Raw genomic sequence first — 23,840 nt, forward strand, 5'->3', positions numbered from 1 at the left:
GACCCAATATTAACCTTCAAGCCTTTTGCATGTTCCTAAGAAGCCATGTGGAGTGATGTAAAAGGCACCAGCTTTGGAGTCTAACAGATGTAGATTTAAATCTTGTCTCTACCACATACTACTGTCTTCCTCTGGGTCAGTCACCGAAAATCACCAAGCCTCAGTTTTTATCAAAGTATGTTTACCCCTACAGTCCTGTGAAGTGTGAGCCACCAAAGGTTGTTAACTTAACCCAACCGTAGCAAGGCAAGTAACTCCACAGCCAACTTACCCCACTTATTGCATCTTTCAGTAGGAATCAGAGAGATGGAGGCACAAGAAAAACTGTGATATCAATGAAACATCAGAGTGTATCAAATTATGTAAAAATCTGCACTATAAAACTGCACTTATATTCAAAGTACAATGCATCTTAAGATCTAATTATTGGACAGTTATAGGATCCCAGCAACTGTTTAGTCATATACACACTATAGGGTCGACCAAGAAAATCCACTCCAAATGCAAGTGATAATGAAATAAAACTGATGGCTGTTTATCTGAGAAGAGCTGCCGTGGATGAACACAACCACGTGAAAATGACACTAATGGTGACTGCCACTAACACTCAATCCAGACATCTATCTCAAGAGATACAGGAAAAGCACCTGATAAAATTTAGTATCTGTGAACTTTTAACAATTCTAGCAAGCCAGTGATACAACTCTCTAAATCCGACACAAGTGATTAACAAATAGCAGCCTACATTGTGGTAAAATATTGGATCTTTCATCCTGAAATATAGAAAAAGACAGGATGCCCATGGTAATCAACTCATTTCAACATTTTATTTTTTTAAAGCTTTTACTTATTTATCTTTAGAGGGGAAGGGAAGGAGAGAAGGAGAGAAATATCAGTGTATGGTTGCCTCCCATGAGGCCCCTCCTGGGAACTAGCCTGCAACCCAGGCATGTGCCCTGACTGGGAATCGAACCGCAATCCTGTGGTTCACAGGCCCACGCTCAATCCACTGAGCTACACCAGCCAGGGCTCATTTTGACATTTTATTAGAGGTTCTTGACCAGACTGGTTAAAGATGAAAATGAAATTTAAAAGATATAATTTAGACAACAAGAAATAAAATTGACAGTATTCATAAACTGTCTCATCTATATATTTACCAGCTCTATTTTCACTGTAGAAATTCAAAAAGATTTATAAATTATGCATTAAAATTAATAACTTGCTAAAATAACTTAACAAAAATAAACGAAAGTAGCATCCTTTCCCAAAGCACGCTCTTTAGCTCTCCTCTACTGTGGGAGCTTCAGATGGAAAAACAAATGACTGTCCCTTCCCATAATGGTTTCAGCAGCCTTGAAACCACAAACCTGAGAAGCCACAAAGCAAGAAGAGAGCTGTCTTCCTGTTCTCTGTGGTGGCATTTGTCACTTTCACACCCATGTTAACACACTCTCTGGCACCTAACTTCTCTTCTTACACATCTGCCCTCATGAAAGGTCCGCTAGGCTGTAGTTACAGCCAGTTCTGCTATTGTGATGCTCTGAATCCGAGCTCTGCTTCCCACCCCAAGTGGGGGAAAGGTGCTGGAGCCATGAGGCTACAAGTGTACCTGCTTCCTGCTACCTGCAGCACCCAGAGCCCTTTAATGATTCCTGTGGATGAGGCCTGCTCCATCTCCTCTAGTTCTCTCATCCTCGGTTAGGGGGACTCCAGTCCTACAGTAAAGACTGGAGAATACCTTCAGGGAGCTCCAAACCTCCCAGCATCCACAGTAACTCTGGTTCCTTCATAATTCCTCTTGGATCCCCTGACAACTGATTCAAGCCCAGTCCATTTCTGCCTACTCTCAATGATGGCATTACTCTCCTCAGGGAAGTTCAGTGTAGTCTGATCCCAACACAAGCTCTGCTATCCCCTCTGTCTTGGGAAGTGTCCTGCACTGCCATGTCCAGGGAGCAATATGCTGGGACCTCACCAGCTACCCCTGAGACTTTGGCCATGGTCAAGGCAGGGCCATCAAAGGCAGGCTAGCTGTGGGGGAGAGGACTAGGCAGACCTGAGCTGTGGCTTGCTGAATTCATGCCGCATTAGTCCCATCCCCTAGGAGTAAATGAAGAAGTAGGAACCACAAAGTCTAAGGGGCAGATAAAGCTCTTTCTGATCTTAACTATGAATGGCACTGGAGGGGTGTGAACTGGAGGGGTATGAACAAAGCAAATATGTACAGAAGTTACACACAGAGCACGCTCAGCGGCGAGGCCTACCAGAAAAGCTGTGGGCCAGCTGGGTCCACGACAAAGCCAGCATTACCTACAATGCCCCAAATGCAGAACTGAAGGTGGCAGCGGTGGGGCCCTAGAGTACTCCTAGACCACAAGGCAGAGTGGATCTGAATCTCCTGGATACCCTTGTGCCAAATATTGTGCTGGGCACTTTACTTACGTTTTCTCTAATCCTCAAAATCTTTCAAACAATGGGGAAACCCAAAGTTAACTCTGTACATCTCTGGTTTCAGTTTAAAAGTCACTTTCTTAGAGCAGACTTCCCTGAGCCAATAATCTGAATGAACTTCCACTGTTATACTCTGCATAACCTTCTCCCTCATCTGTCGCTCTCTGTAACTGATCATTTGATATTCATGAGAGTGATCAAAGCCCTTTGCTAACATACACCGTGTTCATTTTATCTGCTAAATGTGCACTCGAAGTATCCGACACGAAGGCTTTCAAAAAATAATTCTGCCCCCTTGCACACATGGACAAAATAGACAGAAGTAATCAGTGAATTGCATGCAAACTACCGAGGCCCTCATACTCTCAATGTTTCACCTGTGGGACTGTGGCCACTGCAGACTAGTTAGTGTATCTGAAAATCAGAATGACATCCATGATCACATAAAAATTGTCTTAAATAAAATTTAACATTGACTAGATTTTTATTCAAATAGGTCAATCACAAGAGAGGTGAATTTTATATTTTACTCCTCTGCTAGAGTCCCAAGAAAACAAAATAGGTAAAAGTATGTAATACACATGAAAGCCCATCTATTTGTACTCTTTTCCTGCATTTTCATATAGGAAATATGAAACTGCTGGAGCAATTATAATAGGTCCATGAGAAAAATAAGTCTTTTAGGGTAAGCAAGTCTGATACACAGGTTTCCTAACTACTGGACTTCTCAGACTCCAATACAAGACTATTTATTCTAACTCTGGTGTGTGTGTGTGTGCGTGTGTGCATGTGTGCATGTGTTGGGGGGGCTATGACTGGGAGTCAGTTGACATAGTGACACTAAGCATATTTGGCTTTGGTTTGCAGGCACCAATGAACCCCACTCCCTTTCCCTCTCTAGAATGGAGTCTGACTAGTTGCTCTTGAATTCCAATAAAATCAGAATTAGGAAGCATTCTGTCAGTTCTGTGGTACATGAAAGCCTACCTTCCTGACCCTACTCATATAAATTCTGAACAAAACAAATTATGTAAGGCTAAGGAAATATAAACAAGAGCTTGAAAACAAGATCTTAATCAATCACTTTACTGTCAAATTTGTTCAGTACAGTACAGGCTGTTTCAGTTTTCACCCAATACTGTCTCACTCGAAGAGATTGCTCCACAGACCACTGGTCCAGTGTATGCTCAAATCACAACAACGTGAAGAGGCTCAGGCACCGATCAGGTGGAAACACCGACAGTATGAGAGAGCCCACATTGTACTCCACATTTAACACACGACAGTTACTTCCAAAGAAAGTAACTTTATGATCATTTTAAAAGGAGGAAACTAAAACCTGGTGATGTGAAATAATGTTGTCAAAATCATACAGTATGTAGTGGGATCTGGATTTGAACCCAGCTCCTCTGGTTTCAAATCTGGACTCCACTCATCACCCATTTTCATGGGATGTATTGAGAGATTCCTTCTCAAGCATTCTGTCACCTTGTTATACAGCTTGTCATATTACCCCATGGTCACAGTGCAGCCCACAGGGCCTTTTTTCACCATCCCTGCTATCCTGGGCAGATAAGCCATCCTGCTTTTCAGGGAATTCACCAAGCCCCACACCAGAGTTCCTCTTAATTATCTTTTAGCCTTGGGAAAAGAAGAGGTCAAGCCTACATGATGACACTTGCCAAAGCTTTTCCTTGGCTATTCAGCAGAGTCTCAGCTTCCTGCCCTCATTAGGTTTCTTTTCATCCAGACTCACGGCTCACCATCTCTCTTTTGCTGAGACTTGGCTGGAGAGAGGACTGAGAGCACCTATTCCTGAAGCATTTTGTGACTATTCTCTTCCAGCCCAGCCCTACCTCCTCAGCCTCACTGAGTAAGAAACAGGAAAGTAACTGATCACAGCCCTGTCTAGATCCACAGTGCACAGGATCTTCTGTGAGTTCCCCCTTCAAAGATCCTTCATTCACCTGTTTTCCCAAATGGCTACTCTCATAATTCACGTGCCCTCCTGGTGCTAGGACAACTCTACCAGCAGGCCAGGTTCTGATGGCCGCAGTTGTGGAAGAAGCTGACAGTGCTCTCAGGTGGGGCCATGCTACATGTGCCAGGGTGGCAAAGTGGGAGGCAGGAAGGGAAGGGTGAAGAACGAGCAGGAGCTCAGCAGCATCCCCTTCAGTGTTTCCTGCCCTGCTGTGAGCATCATCAAGCCAGAAACCCGGACATGTCTCACTCACACCTGCATTTGGTCAGCCACCAAATATTACAGACCTGTGGCATCCAGCCCCCTCTCACTCCCATATCACTGCCTTTGTTCTCCTAGTTGCCTTTCACTCAGAGAGCTGTGGGTGCCTCCAAATAGGTTTCCTTGCTTTTGGAATTATTCCTCTCAAATCTTCCTCCTCAACGCCTTCAAAATTCCAATTACAATAGCCCCTCCTTGTAACCCTTTCTTCATGCTCCAAGTTTTCATTCATGTGCACATTAGAATCACCTTGGTGTTTTTCCCAAAATTTAACCTAATGAATCAGCATAAAACCTGGGTACCTATAGTCTGAAAAAAACTCCTGGTGAACCTGATGCACAATCCTGTTGAAAAATCACTGTTCTGTGAGGCGAAGGCCAAGATTGTTAGCACAACATTGAAAAGCTGAGCTGACCTCCTTTTTCCTCCTTAGACTCCAAAGACACTGCTGTTGCTTTCCAAACCAGTTTCCTGAACTGTTATGCTAAGCCATGTCTCTGTGCCCATGCTCTTATCCACACACCTGGAAAATGCCAATACATCCCTCTAGGTTGAGCTTAAGGAACACTTCTGTGAAATCCCTGCCTCCCACGTCAGAGGTTTATCACTCCCTGCCCTGAGCTTCCTCCTTTGCTGTGTGATCAAAACAGTTCAGAAAAGTAGTATCTTAGGTGGTTCTGACATTACTGAATGAGGTTAAATCTCAAGGTCAAAATTATTCTAAGACTTCTGGCCAAGATCGAGGCAAGGTAGACACACTATGCCTCCTCGCACAACCAAAAGAAGGACAACAACAATTTAAAAACAAAAAACAACCAGAACTGACAGAAAATTGAACTGTCTGGAAGTACAACAAGCAAGGAGTTAAAGAAGAACATTCATCCAGACTGGTAGGAGGGGTGGAGTAGGGCAGCCGGGCAGAGACAGGCAGCTGGCAGGAGAGGATTCCTGGCAAGGTGGTGGCTCGTGGACTTGCAGGAGCAGGCGGTCCCACATTCATGTGCAGATAAATTAGGAGGAACAACTGGAGATCAAGACAACTGCAAAACCCAGGCCTCCAGCACAGAGAAATAAAACCTCAAACCTCTGATGGAAAGCACCAGTGGGGGTTGAGGCAGCAGCGGGGGAAACTCCCAGCCTCACAGGAGAATTTGTTGGAGAGACCCACAGGGTCCTAAAATGTACACAAGCCCACCCACCCAGAAATCAAAACCAGAAGGGCCCACTTTGCCTGTGGGTAGTAGGGGAAGTGACTCAGAGAGTGGAGCAAGCAGCATTGTTCCCTCTCTGATCCTTTCCCCATTTACAGTATCACAACCCAGCCACATGGGTTGCCCCGCCCTGGCGAGGACCTAAGGCTCTGCCTCTTACTACATAACAGGTTCACCAAGACAAAAAAATAAGGCCCAAATAAAGAACAGATCAAAGTTCCAAAAAAAACCACAACTAAGTGACGAATAGATAGCCAACCTATCAGATGCACAGTTCAAAACACTGGTAATCAGGATGCTCACAAAATTGGTTGAATATAGTCACAAATTAGATGAAAAATGAAGGCTATACTAAGTGAAACAAAGGAAAATGTACAGGGAACCAACAGTGATGGGAAGGAAACTAGTATTCAAATCAATGGTGTGGACCAGAAGGAAGCAAGAAACATTCAACCAGAAGAGAATGAAGAAATAAGAATTCAAAAAAATAAGGAGAAGCTTAGGAACCTCCAGGACATCTTTAAGTGTCCCAACATCCAAATCATAGGGGTGCCAGAAGGAGAAGAGGAAGAGCAACAAATTGAATGCTTATTTGAATAAATAATGAAGAAGAACTTTCCCAATCTGGCAAAGGAAATAGACTTCCAGGAAGTCCAGGAGACTCAGAGTCCCAAAGAAGTTGGACCCAAGGAGGAACACACCAAAACACATCATAATTACATTACCCGAGATTAAAGATAAGGAGAGAATCTTAGAAGCAGCTAGAGAAAAAGAGACAGTTACCTACAAAGGAGTTCCCATAAGACTGTCAACTGATTTCTTAAAAAAAAAAACTTGCAGGCAAGAAAGGGCTGGAAAAAAGTATTCAAAGTCATGAAAGGCAAGGACCTACATTTAAGATTACTCTATCCAGTAAAGCTAACATTTAGAGGGCAGATAAAGTGCTTCTCGGATAAGGTCAAGTTAAAGGAGTTCATCATCACCAAGCCCTTATTATATGAAATGTTAAAGGGATTCATCTAAGAAGAAGAAGATTAAAAAATGAACAGTAAAAAGACAGCAAACTCACAGTTATTAACAACCACACCTAAAACAAAAACAAACTAAGCAAACAACTAGAACAGGAACAGAATCACAGACATGGAGATCACATGGAGGGTTATCAGCAGGGGAGTGGGAAGGGGAGAGAGGGGGAATAGGTACAGAGAATAAGTAGCATAGATGGTAGGTAGAAAATAGACAGGGGGTGTTAAGAACAGTATAGGAAATGTAGAAGCCAAAGAACTTATATATATGACCCATGGACATGAACTAAAAGGCGGAGAATGTAGGTGGGAGAGGGTCTGCAGGGTGAGGGGAAATAAAGGGGGTAAATGGGACAACCACAATAGTACAATCAATAAAATACGTGTTGAAAAGAGAAAATTTTTCATATACTCAGTGCTGAGCTCACATTATGAGAGGCTTACAGAGACAGAAATGCTGAGGAAACAGCATATTCCCACTTAGAGAGTGTCCTAACCCGCTCTCTTTCCAAGAAGTACAGTCACTGAAGGGAATGCTTAACTTGTACTTCCCAAGTGTGTTCTACAATGTGAATAGTAACATTTTGAAACTGGGTTCGTTTGAAAAATATTGGGTTAAAGAATATTAAACAAAGCTCTCTTTGAAAGTGTTTGCCTTTTGCCTCCAGTGTGAATATTCAAAGGGGGAATCCCATATGCCATGTTTCCCAAAGTTATCTGACTATAGAATGCTGTTTTCATACAACTAATATTCCAAAGAATACTTCCAAAAAGATCTGCCTCCCTCATTCCCCATAGCAGCTGCAAGTGAGAAGCCAAATGAGACATAGTCTTTGGTGGTTCTATCTAAAAGAAAAAGAGGTCAGACCCTATTAACTGTCGTGGTCTGCAACTGGGCCATCTCCTAAGGGGACCTGCCACCTGGAGCTGCGTCCCCAGAGTGGCCACCCAATTCTGAAGGAGCCACCGAGAGAGGCAATGGGGCTATGGAATTCCAGTACATTACTACTTTGATGACAAAGTACAGTTATTAGAGCATTGTTTAGTAATCATTTTCATTTATTTAAGTGATTCAAATAGGTGTATATATTGTCTACTAATACAATAACTTGCACTTCTGGAATGTTTGTCAGTTGGATGTAAGCATTTATTTTGAGGATCTGGAAATTCGGAGGGGGTGGGAAACAATAACTGGTCTTCGATGGTCACGAGTGGTTAGATGCGAACTCTTCTGTGTGAATGCACATGCATCTGCAAGGCCAAGTGAGTAGACTACAGGTACATTTTCAAGTGTTAGGAAAAGCTTTCTACGTAGAATCTGTGGTTAACCATGCCCTTCAAAAAATATGGTTAAAAATGTTTAGTGGCCAAAAGAAAATTAGGCCAACCTTAAATTGATTTATGCTGTGCATAATTAGCATTTTAATAAGAAGTGAAAATGCAGTGTACCATCTGAACACTAAATTCAGATAATGATGTTCTCACTGACTCATGTAGTGAAAGTTTGCAAAGCTGCATGTCAGGAGCCCCACGTCCAGCTTGGCTCTGTTGGGAACTAGGTACATAAAACCTTGGAAAAGTCATTTAATTTGCCTGTGACAGAATATTTTTCATTTGCAAAATGTGAGAGTTGAGTTAGTTGATCTCTAAGTCACCTTTTAAATCCAAAATTTTGTGACTGTTAATTACATCCTACTTAGGTAAAGGAAGGAATGATGGAAGTTTTATAGCTGGTTCAATACTCTGCACTAATTTGAATTACTGAACTACACTTTTCAAATAAAAAGTATGTTCAGTTGCTAGTTAACTTCTCTTTAATTTTTGTTTTAAAAACATCAATTAAAATAGTAGAATGTAATAGAAATTTTTCATGGAAATATAAAAATAATAAAGAAGAAATCACAGTATGAAAAGTATTTTTTTAAAGATTTTATTTATTTATTTTTTAGACAGAGGTGCAGGGAGGGAGAAAGACAGGGAGAGAAACATCAGTGTGTTGTTACCTCTTGCGATCCCCACACCGGGGAACCTGGCCTGCAACCCAGGCATGTGCCCTGACTGGGAATCAAAACAGTGACCCTCTGCTCCACAGTCCATCACTCAATCCACTGAGCCACACCAGTTAGGGCTGAAAAGTATTCTAATGCAGCAAATATAGTTTTCAGACCTTAGTTGCTTTCTGAATACAATTATTAGTGTATGATATATAAAAATCATCCAAATGTGGACTCTGCTCTTTGTTGCAAAGAACAGGCCAGGTAGAATCCAAAAATAGTACTATTTGTCCAATAGATTTGTTTCCATTATCTAAAACTTGCATATATTTTTATCCTATTTAGTTGTGTTTGATCAAATATTTTTACAGAAATGTTTCCTGTTTCTTCTTTCCCCTGAAAAAACCTGAAACAATAACGACCTTAACACCCTCTCTTGAAAGTGATGAGTATAAGTCATATTCATCAGTATCAGTGGCTTCCTGGTAGTTATCTGGATACCTTTGGAATTGCAATGTACTTGTCAAAAGTCTTGAATATTAACATACTGTATAGTTAATCAGTTATGTTAAACAGGTAGTAAGGCTGCAAAGTCTTCTTATGTTTGGTGTATTAATGATTCTTCAGAGCTATTTACACATTTAGAATACACATTTGCAAAGAGGAATCTGCCTGTATGTCTGTCTCTGTCTATTTATCTATCTATCTACCACATGAACATTTCTCAAACACCAGGTATGGGCTTAGCAAAACTTTTCAGCTACTTTGGCTAAACTTGGAAGTAATTGTTCCAGAATAGGTTTCAAGATTTATAGCAACCACTGAACTGAAAGGGGAAAAAAAGTATAAAATAATCCTATCTTAAAATAGTTTCTAGTCTTCAGAAAATGTGGGAGGGGCTAGAGGATGATCTTGCACTTGAGGGATGTTGGAAACGAGGCCCACACTGCACAATGCAGTGTTCAGGTGTGCTGTTGGCCAGAGGCAGTAACCTTTCTCTAATTGCTGACTTGGATCATGCCATTTCTAAGGTAGAATAATTGCTACCAGAGAACAGTGAGCCATAGGAATCAAATACATTTCAAATAACAAAGGCACCTGTACAACAAAGAATAGAACATCCTCAAATACCAAACATGTGCTGTTGTGTTTAGGACCAGGGAAAAAAACTATCAAATGATTTTTTGCTAATTAGGATTTTTTTACTCTTTTGTGCATGTGTGTCTTGTTTTTAATGATTGCTCTGGGTCAAGGCCAAATGTATAATGTATTTTTTCCAACAGAGTTTCTTCCATTGTCTAAAATTTGGATATATTTTGTGTTTATCTGAGTCTCTTTACAGGAAGGTTTCCTGTGTTTCCCCACATTGGAAAATATGAAACAATAACCTCATAAATACTCTCTCTCAAAATCTGTGGCATCTCCTAACCTAAGCCCTTGGTCACTAGTCATGAGGATGTTTGGGAGACCATCCCTCACAACTGACAGATTATGACAAATAAGTCTTGGTCCCCAGACTTCTTTGTTTGAACTCTTTAGTGAAATTTTATGAAAAAAACTTCTGTTCAAAGATTGAAAAATACTTTTAATAAACAAGCATTAAAAATACTATCATTTTCTTCTATACTCTGCCTCAGTTGTTTATTCTACATTTTGATTTTTTTCACATGGAATTCAAAAACAGCTAAACTTTGACCACACCATTAAACTAGACACTCAAACTTATTTTGACTTTTTAGTTTTATTATCTAACCTCTCTCTGCATGTGTATAATCCATATAAATTATATTGTATGTCTCTGCACATATATACATAAATTATATATGTATAATCTCTGTTTATATATAAAAGATTTCTATATATTTATATATTGTATTATAATCTCTATAATATATATCTCTGTTTTAGCTTTTGACTCAAGGGAGTAAAGCAGTTATGGTACCTATGTGTATTAAGGAAACCCTAATATAAAACAGTGGGAAAGGCTTGTGGCAAGAAATGATTTACAGCCATATCAGTTCTACATTGAAAACTATCAGATGATAAAGTATGAGATTAACTGACGTAAACTTTCACACCTGACACATCATTCCCTTGTGCCCACATGTTTCCTGAGTGACAGCTTGGTCCCAATCCAGTCTCAGGTACATGAGCCATGACTCGGAGTAGATCTGAATATAAACCAATTTATCCCATCCCTCCATCCATCCACCCACCCACCCGTCCAGCCAAGCTGCCACGAAGACAAATTGATGGTCTACTGTGTACTAGGCACTGTGCTAGCACTAACGGTACACAACACCGTAAAGCAGGTTTTTGTTTGTAAGACCTGACCACGCATGAGGTTTGAAAACTATTCAAGAATTTCAAGCATAATTTGTAGGGTCTTTGGAGGAAGCAGATCAAAATGAACCTAGTTATATAATGGACCTGAACTCCTGCTACCATTCTTCAGGGTGCTCCCCCACCCAGGTAGATTTCCAGCAGGAACTATTTAGGGAATGCACATAGAAAAGGAGACATGGCATTACTCCTCCCTCTAAACACAAAAATTTCCGTTAGCTTTCCTGGGACTGTTGAGTACTTACATTGGAAGCTGTTTCTCCCTCCCTCTCTCAAATAAAACAAATAAATAAATAATCTTTTCACATTGCCAAAGAGTATGATCAGCTAGGAGAACTCAGTTATATCTGCTCATTCCAGACACATTTTGCATTCTTACTAGCCTCACCTTACATGGATTTCCAAATAAATTAGTTTATTTCTCATTCATAAGGTCTGGGTTTTACTAAGAACAAGAAGTCATCAGAAATGATTAAATATAGTAGCATTTAAAATATTTCTTTTTCTGTGTGTAGCACTTCACAGCAGTCATTTCATGTTACTGGGATGCAGAGATTTTAACAGGAGGCAGCATAGAATATAGTTCAAAACCCTGCCTCTCAAGCCTGGCTGCCTAGCTTCAGTTCTGGTCTTTCCACTGCCATTTGTGTAATGTCAGGGGTAAGTCACTTAATTTCTCTTTACTTCAATGTGTCCATCTGTAAAAAGGGGATGACAATAATCATAGTGCCTAAATCTCAGAAGGTGGTATTAAGAAATAAATAACATAGTTCATAAAAAGCTCATAGTTCATAATAATCCCATCCCACTAGTAAAATGACTGGAGAGAGACCAAGTGACTAATTTGAGTATCTCTACTAAATTAAGGTGGAATTAAAACCCACAAACTATCTCTGAAGCTTTCTTCCTTAGGCATCACCCAAAGGGATTCCCGTTATAAACCTTGGCACTTATAACAATGGCACATCCATGGCCTTGGAGTTCAAAGTGCTTCACCCATCTTGACATTCACAGGATCACTGCTTGATATTTACCAAGCACCTATGCAATGTGTGGGACTATCATCTGGCATTAAAGTGTTTTCTCAACTTTGTGGATAAAAAAACAAAATCAAAAAAAGGCAAGAGCTTCACTTTCACCTCCAAAACCATAGGAGGGGTCGATATTATAAAAAAACACTGATTCCTTCTACCACATAACCCAGGATTCTGTGCCTTACCACACACTACCCCACTGCATCTATATTTAGCTAAGACCCTTACCTATTTGTCACATTTATTTTTCTTTATCTCTTAATAAAGAAAGAGATAAATATGGTTACATAGCAGATTCAAATAGTTCTTGGGATAAAGTAAACATAAACTTTATTACAAAAAAAGCTGGAATTTGTTCATAAGCTAGCATGATGATAGAATTTCACTTATTTTTTAAAAATACAAGTTGGTCCACAGGCTATGAAAATAGCATACACTTTTCATAGAGTTACATTTCAATTAAAGTAAATAGTGACCATGGATTGAATTCTTAGGAGTAAGGAATAACTCTTAGTAATACCACCAATACAGAAACAAAACCTTTTAATTAACCTGTCTTCTAATCTTAGAGTTAAGAGGTTTTAAAGGAAAAAAATTGACTCATAAATATATTGTGTTTATTAGTATAGTAGGATATGTCATTAACTTCCATAATTATGAAAAGTCATATTTTTCTCATTTCATGTCCCTAGAAAGAGTAGTTTCCCACAAATATAAAACAGATAAATTTTAACAGAAATGGCTGAAAATTCATTGGTTGTTTAGATTTTCCTACTCTCTTCCTTTTTAAAATCAAAGTGGCTATTCTGAATTTATGATAGCATTTTCTCTCTCTGGCAGAGCTTCAAAATTCTAATGGTTATCATGTCCTGATGGAAGACGTAGCATCTGTGGAGTGATGAGCATAGTCTGTGGATCATTAGCTAATTTTTAAAAATTATTTATTGTTGTTCAATTACAGTTGTCACATTTACCCCTCACCACTCTCCCCCCACCACTCCCCTGCAACCCCAGCCAAATCCACCTCCCTCCCTTTCTTCCTCCCCACCCTTGGTTTTGTCCATGTGTCCTTTATAGTTGTTCCTGAAAACCCTTCCCATTATACCCTCCCACCTCCCCTCTGGTTACTGTCAGATTGTTCTTAATTTCAATGTCTCTGGTTATATTCTACTCGCTTTTTTCTTTTGTTGATTAGGTTCCTGTTAAAGGTGAGATCATATGGTATTTGTCCCTCTTTGCACTGTCTTGCTTATTTCACTTATCATAATGCTCTCCAGTTCCATCCATGCTGTTGCAAAGGGTAGGAGCTCCTTCTCTCTCTCTCTCTCTCTCTCTCTCTCTCTCTCTCTCTCTCTCTCTCTCTCTCTCTCTGCTGTATAGTATTCCATTGTGTAAATGTAACATAGTTTTTTGATCCACTCATTTACTGATGGGCACTTAGGTTGCTTCCAGCACTTAGCTATTGTAAATTGTGCTGCTATGAACATTGGGGTGCATAGGTTTTTTTGGATTGGTGTTTCAGGATTCTTAGGGTATAATGGTCAATTAATATTTGACAAAAGGAGAAGAAGCTTAAAATGAAGTAAAAATAGCCTCTTCAACAAATGATGTTGGGAGATCTGGCCAGCTACAATCAAAAAAAAAAAAGAAAGAAAGAAACTCGATCACCAACTTACACCATACACAAAAATAAATTCAAGGTGAATGAAAGACTTAAATATAAGTTGTGACACCATAAAAGTCCTGCAGGAGAACACAGGCAGGAAAATCTCAAGACATTCCATGTAGCAATATCTTCACTGATATATTCCCTAAAGCAAGGGACATAAAGGAAAGAATAAACAAATGGGACTTCACCAAATTAAAAAGCTTCTGCACGGCTAAAGAAAACAGCATTAAAATGAAGAAAGAACCAACTATATGGGAAAACATATTTGTCAATGACACCTCAAACAAGGGTTTGATCTCCAAAATATACAAAGAACTCAATGACTTCACTCCAGGAAGACAAAAAACCCAATTAAAAATGGGCAAAAGAACTTGAACAGACATTTCTCCAAGGAGGACATACAGAGGGCCCAGAGACATATGAAAAGATGCTCAGCATCACTAGCCATCAGAGAGGTGCAAATTAAAACCACAATGAGATGCCACTTCACATCGGTCTGGCCATCACAAACAAATCAACAAATGAGTGCTAGAGAGGCTGTGTAGAAAAGGGAACCCTAGTGCACTGTTGGTGGGAATGCAGACTGGTGCAGCCTCTGTGGAAAACAATACGGAATTTCCTCATAAAACTGAAAATGAAACTGCCTAATCTCTTCTTAAGGACAATCTCTTGGGGAAATCCCTTTTTGCTGACCACTTTCAACAAGTATATCAAAACAATCCACCATACTACCTGCAATTTTAAAAACTAAAAAACTGACTTTTATAATTCAGTTCCCAAGAGTAAGGCCTTGGGTTCTTCTACTGTGGCAATAGCTACAAGACTGCAAGTCAGATGTTAGAGTTGGATTATCATTCCACCAATCCATGCTCCATTGAACTAGATCCAAAAGAAAATCTTTGGCCCATAAAAATATGTAGCATGGACACATATACATCTTCTGTGAAATATTCTTCAAGGATATATCCTCCTATAAGGATATATCCTCCTATAAGAATGTTCATCAATATGTGTATATATGCATATATATGTATACATACATGTGTGCACATATACATACACACTATGCATATATACACATACACATATATGTGTGTACATAATATGTGTGTACCTGTGGACTTTTTTAAACTCTTAGCAGTAGGACTCAAGAAACAACTAGTCTTTTGATTAACTTCTAGCTAAGTGGGCAGATAGAAAGATCTACATTTAGGTCTTGACTCAGACTGCCTGAGTGAAGCTAACTAAGCACCTTTCTTTCTTCTGCTTTTTTTAGTCCTCACTTGATGACATGCTTATTGATTCAGAGAGAGGGAAAGAGGGGGAGAGAGGGAAAGAGAGGAAGAGAGAAAGAGAGAGAGAGAGAGAGAGAGAGAGAGAGAGAGAGAGAGAGAGAAAGAAAGAAAGAAAGAAAGAAAGAAAGAAAGAAAGAAAGAAAGGAAGGAAGAAAGAAAGAAAGAAAGAAATATTGATGTGAGAGAGAAACATCGATTGGGTATCTCTTGTATGCACCTCAACTGGGAACCAAACCCACTGCCTAGCCATGTGCCCTGACTGGGAATCAAACCCATGACATTTTGGTTTACAGGACAATGCTCCAACCAACTGAGCCACAACCAACCAGAGCAGGGCTCCTTTTTTTTTTAACCCTTCTAGGCCTTAGTTCCCTTCTTTGTGAAATGAGAAAATATATGACACCTAAATTCCCTTTCAAATACATAATTTTGTATATCTTACTCTGTGATAGTGATATTTGTTAACTCTGTAAAGTTCAAAAACACTTTCTCTCCAGCCCTCTCAATTGACCTGCATAACTGATTTTCAGAGGTGGTTAGGGGTGTTATCACTACTTAATTTTTTCCTAGCAAGTGTTCTGCTTGGTCTAAAGCACCATCCAGAAAGATTTCATTTTGGGGAGTTAGAACAAATACTCCCTTTAAAAATTTCCTCCTACTCACTGGTTCCTCATCATGAATCATTCAAAGTCTTACTTAAAAGAAAAAATATTTAAAGAGAAAGAGAAAATATCATGCTATGTGCCTCTGCCAATGCAGTCCCTAATGGGGGCCAATCATGTCAATTTTAGGTTGAAAAAAATTTAATTGCCACTAGATAAATATCGTTTGCATGAAGATGAGTTTCCCTGGACTATTGCAAATTTTAAGAGAGTACTGGGACTTGGGTAAAATTGGGCTTTTATTTTTGGAGCTTATTTTTGTAAAATGTATCTCTGTGAGTTGGAAATTAACAGGTAAAAAAGCTTTCAAAGGGGAAAAAAGAAGGCCCTCATTACTAAAAAGAAATATTCTGAATCCAGGATGGAATTCTGAGTATCTTTGATGTCTTGTCAGCTGCCTTACTTCAGGAAGACAAAAGCAATTCCTCAGAAATACATCTAATAATCTACAGTTAATAAAATACAATAAAATTGTGATATTGTTTCATCTTTGCAACAACCCTACAGGGTAGGTAAGGTTGTCCCACCCAAGTACCCAATAATTCTTAATCATAGTTTATCTAAAAGATTCATTTTTGCCATTATATCTAACCTCTTTCTGATTTCTTTTCTCTTCAAAACCATTATGAAAGGCAAGAATTACAACATTACACTATTTGTGTTTGCTCACCTCTTTCCTTCTCTTTCCCTGCCCATTACCCATTTGCCCCTTCTGCCCATCACGACTTTCCTGCAGAGGCAGGAAAACAGCCAAAGGAGATGGGAAACAGAAAGGATGGAAGAGAAACAAGATGCTTCCATAACTTTTGATTACCAATTGGCTCTACAATGCCATAAATAACTAAGTCCAAATTTGAAAGAGCATACTATAGAAACTTGGTTTTACAACATTTTATCAGTCTAAGTTGTCATTCATAGTAACAGTTTGTATAAACCATAATTAATCTGAAACAATTCAAAGAGCAATAAGACTTGTTTTTGTCATGATGTAGATATATTACATTGTGTTATTTTTATTGGCATTCGTTCATATGTAACATAAGAAAAAATTCTCAAGCAGGATCCTGAACTCACCAGAGTAGCTTCGTCCTTGTCCGAAGCTACTAGCAGAAAAGTGGAGGTTGATATATCTCTCACATCAGGATGTTCTACTTATAACATGTGGTACCCTAATCTTTTGGGCTCTGTGACTTTTCACCATGCAACATCCCCAGGGCTTTCACGGCACTAAATCATTTCCTTTAAAGTTTTTCTCTTCCAATTTGGAATACTATCTTCAAATATGTCTGGAAGTTGAACTAGTTTTCACTTTCCCTTCAAAAAAGAGGAAATCTAGATGGTTTCCATCAGTTCATTTACCTTTTCACCTTTGCTAAAACATGGGTTAATGAATATGTATTTAATAAAAATAAATTTCCATACTGTGTTTGAATCTAGCAATTTTGTAAAGGGTATAATTTTGAACAGAAATAAAACAGTCTCTCAGCATGATAGTGAGGCAACCAAAAAAAGAGAAAGTATACTAAAGCCAACTGTCATTAAGCATACAAAACTCCTCAATTCATTAATATCTTTCAATTTCACAGCTGGAGCTCCCAAAATCAAATTAACACTTTCTACTTCAAAAGAATTCAAAGGCCTTAAATATAAACATCCAAAGCCACGTAACACCAAATACAATCTTTAACTCTAACTTAATGTTATTTCCTTAATCAACTAAAAAACAAAACAAAACAGCATTCCTGTCTTTCACATCAACCTCTTGGCAGCAAGCTTAAGGAATTTTTAAAAACCTCTCATTCACTTCTCCACCCACAGATTTCTCTATCCTGGCAATTTGTATATGTCTCTGACAGCCACCAAGGAAGAGGTCTTCTGATAAAGTCATACACATTTTAGAATAAACAGATCAATCAGAAGTTTATAACTACGGTGGCTTTTCATTTAAATAGAAAGCCAAATATGAAGGTCGACAGACTTTCACTACTTTTCAACTTCAAGCTTTCTAATGATTACAAGGACTACTTTTTATTTCAATGGAGGTATATAGCTGTAGAGCTATGATTTTTTAGAATAAAATCCAAGCATAATCATATAAAATTTTTTGCATGTTTTACCTTTTAAGCAAGATCATGAGATCATAGAGAAGAAAAAATTAAATAAAAAGGTCCTGGCCTGGCACTACTTAATCCTCAAATATCCATACATATATATTTGAGTTATATATAGTATATGTATAATATATATATATATATATATATATATATATATATTACTACTACAACGTTTCTATGTCTCAGGCACGCATTTTCACAAAAAATTTTAAAAGTAATAGCAAACTATTAAATTAAATATCTTACAAATGGATTATACTATAAGTTTCAAATTGCATTTGAATCTCCAATATCCACCTTATCCTATTGCATTTGAATCTCCAATATCCTATGAGAAGGTATTTTCTGAGCCATAATCATGTTCTAAAACTGCCACGTTAATTCAAGGCTGCCACAATACAATGAGTAAACCAAAATATGAAACTTACCTTATTATAAATAAGTGGCAAACTGCAGGCACTTCTCAGCTTGCAGCTATCTAGCATAGTTGATTAGAAAGAAACAAAACATCTTTCACTCCAGTGAGAGAGCAGCACACTCAGGCTTTCCTCACTGAATCCCAGCAAGGGATGCTGGCTGTCCGCCTCCCAGGACTGGTACCAGCTTCTTCGCAGAGAGCACTTGCTGCTCTGAACTGCAGTGACTTCGAATGAGATTAAAAGGAACCCGTGATGATTAAATACCATTGCTTCACATTCACAGGATATGACTCAACTCTTTCTCAGACCAGTAGGGGTAGAGTCTTCCTTTGCAAAACTGTTAGATTACATAACAAACATCACACTGGGGGTCCCCAAGTGTTTACAAACTAACAAGTAAATTTTTCACCTGTGAAACATCTCTTTTTAGTAATTAACCTCCTCCCTGTGGCACAAGCCACAAACAAAAAGGAGAATAATAACATGGCACAAAGAAAAATGCTTCTGCTTGCTCTCTGCAGTGAATTAATTTAATGTTACCAAATGCATGTGAACTTATTGGCATCTTGACAGAGATATAAAAAGAAAAGAGGCCCCCTACAGTCACTAACATCCCCATCACTGCAAAAACAGTGTGTAGAGTAAAACTCTATTTTAACACTTAAGAGGTGACAATCCCATACAACATAGTGCATCTCCTTCACTAAGTAGAGAATTGGAAGCATATTTTCATGGTTTGCTGTTGCTGATTCCCACAGAAATCTCGTCCTGGGCTGCCGTTACCTTGTGATACTCGCTCTGCCTACCTCTCCAACTCCGAGCTCTCCTTCATCTGGGTTGTGAGCATTTCTGAAGAAACATAACTGATGTTCCATAACTCCTCTAGGAAATGTAGCGATTTTCTGTGCTTTCTCTCCCCTCTTAAGCCTTATGAATCTTGATCAGATGTTGAATCATAATACATGGATACCTCAGTCAATAAAGGGGATAGACTTACACCCTTGGAGAAAAATCTACTACATAAATTCAATTGCCAGCAACATCATCAAGGACAAAAAAAAATTTTCAAAAAACACATGTCAATAATACCAAATAGAGGAAATTATCAAGGACTGTTCAATATAAGGTAACCACATATGTAATTTTAAACATTTTAGTGGTCACATTAGAGCAAGTACAGGAAATGGAGTTGCCAAAGAACTTATATGCATGACCACCAGACATGAACAAGGAGGGGGTGATCACTGGAGGTATTTGGGTACTGTATGGAGTAGGCAAAGGGGGAAAAATTGGAACACCTGTGAGAGCCTAATCAGTTTTTTAAAAAAGAAAAAGGGAATCTGTCCTGGCTGGTGTAGCTCAGTGGATTGAGCGCGGACCTGCGAACCACACGATCGTGGTTTGATTCCCAGTCAGGGCACATGCCTGGGGTGCAGGCCAGTTCCCAGCAGGGGACTCATGAGAGGCAACCATACACTGATATTTCTCTTCTTCTCTCCTTCCCTTCCCCTCTAAAGATAAATAAATAAAATCTTTAAAGAAAAAGGAAATCTAAAATTAATTTTAATGTTTACCTCAATACACTAAAATATCACAATGTCAACATTTAATCAATATAAAATTAAATATTTTACAATTTTTGTACTAGTCTTAGAGATATGATGTATATTTTACATTTATAGTACATTTTAATTGGAACTGGCTACATTCAACTGCTCAACTAGCTAGCAGCTGTCACATTAGACAGCAGAAATCTAGAGTTTGAGGTTCATTCTTAATCCTCAGGTTGGAGTTTCAGAAAGGTCTCCCCTTACCACCTTGCCTGAAATGACCTTGCCCAGTTACTACTTTCTAGCTCATGATCCTTTTAATTTCCATCATAGTGCATCACAGCCTGGAATTTTCTCCTTTATGCATTTTTTTACTTCTTTATAATACGTGGCCCCTAACAATAATGTAGGAAACCTGAGGGCAGAGATCTTGGTATAGTCAATATTTTGGCCTCAGCCTCTGGCGTGGTAACCCGTACATAGCAGAATATAATGAGCATTGCTTTACAAATGAATAAATAAAATACAAAATTTGTGGCATAGTTTGCTGAATGAGATATCATATATCTGATTTTTAGCAAATATATTGGGTAACACTTTTCTGCATTGAAAAATTCTTTTTTTATAATGGTAGTGATCTTCAACCTGTAACATGCTCTATTTTAATACACAATATTATACATAAACATCCATATTTCATTATTCTAGCAAAGATTTGAAAAGGTACTTATAAGAATGATTTGGTCCTTATGTTATAAATCTGTATACCTATAAGACATTTATAGGAAACATTGATATATTGGCCTGACCAGCATATGCCGCCTCCTTTGGGTATCATCATTCTCATTTTTATCTGGCAAGCCGCCCACTCTTTCCTCCTCGATCCACATGTTTTGAGCCATGATGAATTGGCCCCAGAAGCGGGCATGTCATCCATGATCAGTCAGTGTGTACTAGCCACAGAGCTGCAGCAACAGGGTCCAGAATGGGCATGTGGCCCAAGCTAATTCCATGAAAGCAACGCCTCCACTTTCACTGACACTGGGAAAGGGGTTGTTCCGTTTGTAAAACGTAAGCCCGGAACTTCTGGTTGACATATCTGCCATCTATGAAGTCAGGTTGTCTGAAAAAGAGGCCATCCTCGAGAAAAGCAAAGTCAAAGATGTGAAGGCAGATAACAAACCACACCATAGTTCCTAAGTCTGGCCATGCATCAGTTCACATCTGCCCTCAGCAGTGATGATGGATGTACTAGACTGTTTGCTGCAGAATTTTATTTAATAGTGAAAAACTGAAAACTTTGCAATAGGCCATGAACAGTGGAAGAGTTAAATAAAAAATGGGTTAACCATATGAAGGACTATTATGTAGCTATTAGAAAGTTCCAGAGTATCTTGGCATACTGACAAGCAAAGCTCCTTAAAAAAAAAAAACTTTACTGTTTAAATGGAAATAACATGTTACAAAAAACACATTATCCCAGTAGTTATGGATACATAAATTTTACATGCAAATTCATGGCAAAGTGCTTGGATGGCTGCATACCAATTGTGGACAAGTGGTTACATGTGGGGAAGAGATTTGAAATAAGAAAGTGATGGGGGACCGATTTTGCTTAGCTTATTACCTACTGCATAAACTTGATAAAATTAAAATTAATGTATATATTATCTAGGTAACTTGAAAAGAATGTTACTCTTTAAAATAATTATTTGATATTTTATATCTCCATATTGAACTACATTATTGTCTCTCTAGGTGGACTACTATTCTTTTATTTTTTATAAAAAAAATAGAAAGAAAAGTGCTCATCTCCCCCACTGTCTCCATTCTTTACCAGCCCAAATTTATGCATTCTCGCTTTGTTGTCTGGCTAAAGAACACACCAAGATAGAGACGAAGAAGGGAGACAGGAACAGACAGCAAGCTATATTAAGATCTCCAATGAGCCTTATAACATTGGCCAATGTCTTCACATTTATTTTTTATCTTGACCCCTTGAAAACTCTTTTATTGACTTCAATAAAGTACAGCTTGATTTAGTCAACTGTCAACATAACAGCCAGATGTTTATAACAATATGCCTTTTATTCATTGTTAGCCTTGAATCAGAGTAAATAAACTTGCTTATTATCAATTCATTGAAAAAATTCTCATCTCTGAATTAGGCACAATTACTTTCCTAATTAACATAAAACCTAAACCCTTTACTGCTTTTTTGGCTTGCTCTAGTCCTCCAAAATCTTCACATTATCTTGGATATGTGCATACCATGTCATGCTTTTATATTCCCTTTGATTTCTACAGTATTCTTTCTTTGAAAATTACACAGCTAAAGATGCTTGGACCCTGAGGCAGGGGTCGGTGTCCTTTTGATACCAGAATGTGAATTTATTCAGTGCTGGCAAACCGATGAGTTTGTTAAGCAGCGAATGCTGCTCTATTTTGTTCTCAAAGCCCACTTACACCAATGTCCTAAAGCTCCCATCTGAAACTTCCAGAGTCTGTTGACTTCCTCCTTTCATCCTCCTTGCCTCCACTTAAGACACTAACATTATACCAAATATGCTTCAGATTTTCTGGAAGAAATAAAATATTACAGATACAATAAAAGACCCCAGATTTCCCTACTTATTCCATCTCTTTCCCTTCTCCCCAAAGGGAAACACACTACAGGGCTATCTTTTATCATCCCATACATCTTTTAATATTTTTGTTAAATATCTCTGTATCCCTAAAATGTTGATGCGTGTTTTAAGTTTTATAAAATAAAATCATAGTATATAGATCCTTTAATTAACTTTTGCTTCACATTATCTTCTTGGGATTTATATGCAGTTCTGTTCTTTTTTAACTGCTATATAGCATTCTATCCATGCATCCATTCTCCTGTTAGTGGATATTCAGGCTGTCTCTAATTTATTGTTATTGTTAAACTACTCTCTTTCTTATAAATGTTCAAGAATTTCTTTAAAAAATATATACCTAGGAATGAAATTTTAAGGTCATAGGATATGCACAGCTTCATCTTTGCTAATATCGCCAAATTACATCTCATTATAATTAGACTAACAATTCAACGAGCAAAAAATCTCCATGGTTCTGATCTTCTGGACTTTAACATTTTTGCCACTTATTTATGATTGGTATAGGATCTTACTGTTTTAATTTGGTTTCCCTGATGACTACTGAAGTTGACATTTTATTATTATTGGCCTTTTCCCTATTGGGTTGTTTGTCTTTCCCTTATTTTGGGGAGGACTATACGAAGTATAGTTCTATGCTTTTGTCAACTATAAGTTACAGATATCATCCTTTGGAGTGTCTGTTGTATTTGTTAGAATGTATTTCGTTGTTTATTATCTTAAAATTTATTGTTTTTAATAAAATTTCACTTTTTAGTTATTTATATATTTTGTCACTATAATGTGCACTTATTTGCCCAGTTTTTGAGGGTAAAATAAGAATGAGCATTATACATGTTTATAATGATTATATACCATGGGTATAATAATGGGTACAACAATCCAATGTATAATGCACACAAAACTATGGCTACACTACACATCACAAAATAAGGTACTATAATTTTTTAGTCAAAAATATGGTGAAAATTGAGTGGCCCCCAGTCATTATTCCTGACACATTCCCAATATTAACGTCAGACTGCATATCTAAAGGGGAACTGAGAGAGATTCCTATTTCCAATAAAAAGTTCAGTTCATCATTTGCTGAGCACCTGTGCTGTGCCCTGTACTATGTTGAAGGGTATAAACATGAATTATAAACATGAACCAGTGCACATAATCAGAAAATATACAGCCTAAT

The 23,840-nt window shown here is 38.3% G+C and overlaps 1 protein-coding gene across 12 annotated transcripts in view; it reads right to left on the reverse strand.

The window, feature by feature from the left end:
* The window catches only part of MCTP1 (multiple C2 and transmembrane domain containing 1), a 470,646-nt gene that overhangs the window by 295,912 nt on the left and 150,894 nt on the right, over nucleotides 1-23,840 (reverse strand). For 2 of the 12 annotated variants that reach the window (XM_037032119.1, XM_037032118.1), the window contains exon 1: nucleotides 18,472-18,576. The exons of the other annotated variants lie outside the window; for them this stretch is intronic. In XM_037032119.1, coding sequence (XP_036888014.1) covers nucleotides 18,472-18,528 — 57 coding nt within the window. In that variant the 5' untranslated portion in view covers nucleotides 18,529-18,576. Of the gene's footprint in view, nucleotides 1-18,471; nucleotides 18,577-23,840 lie in introns of those variants that run through there. 12 annotated transcript variants of the gene reach the window in all.

The sequence above is a fragment of the Sturnira hondurensis genome, unplaced genomic scaffold (genome assembly GCF_014824575.4).
Source record: "Sturnira hondurensis isolate 20B ecotype Veracruz unplaced genomic scaffold, ASM1482457v3 Scaffold0021354, whole genome shotgun sequence".
NCBI classification, from domain to species: domain Eukaryota; kingdom Metazoa; phylum Chordata; class Mammalia; order Chiroptera; family Phyllostomidae; genus Sturnira; species Sturnira hondurensis.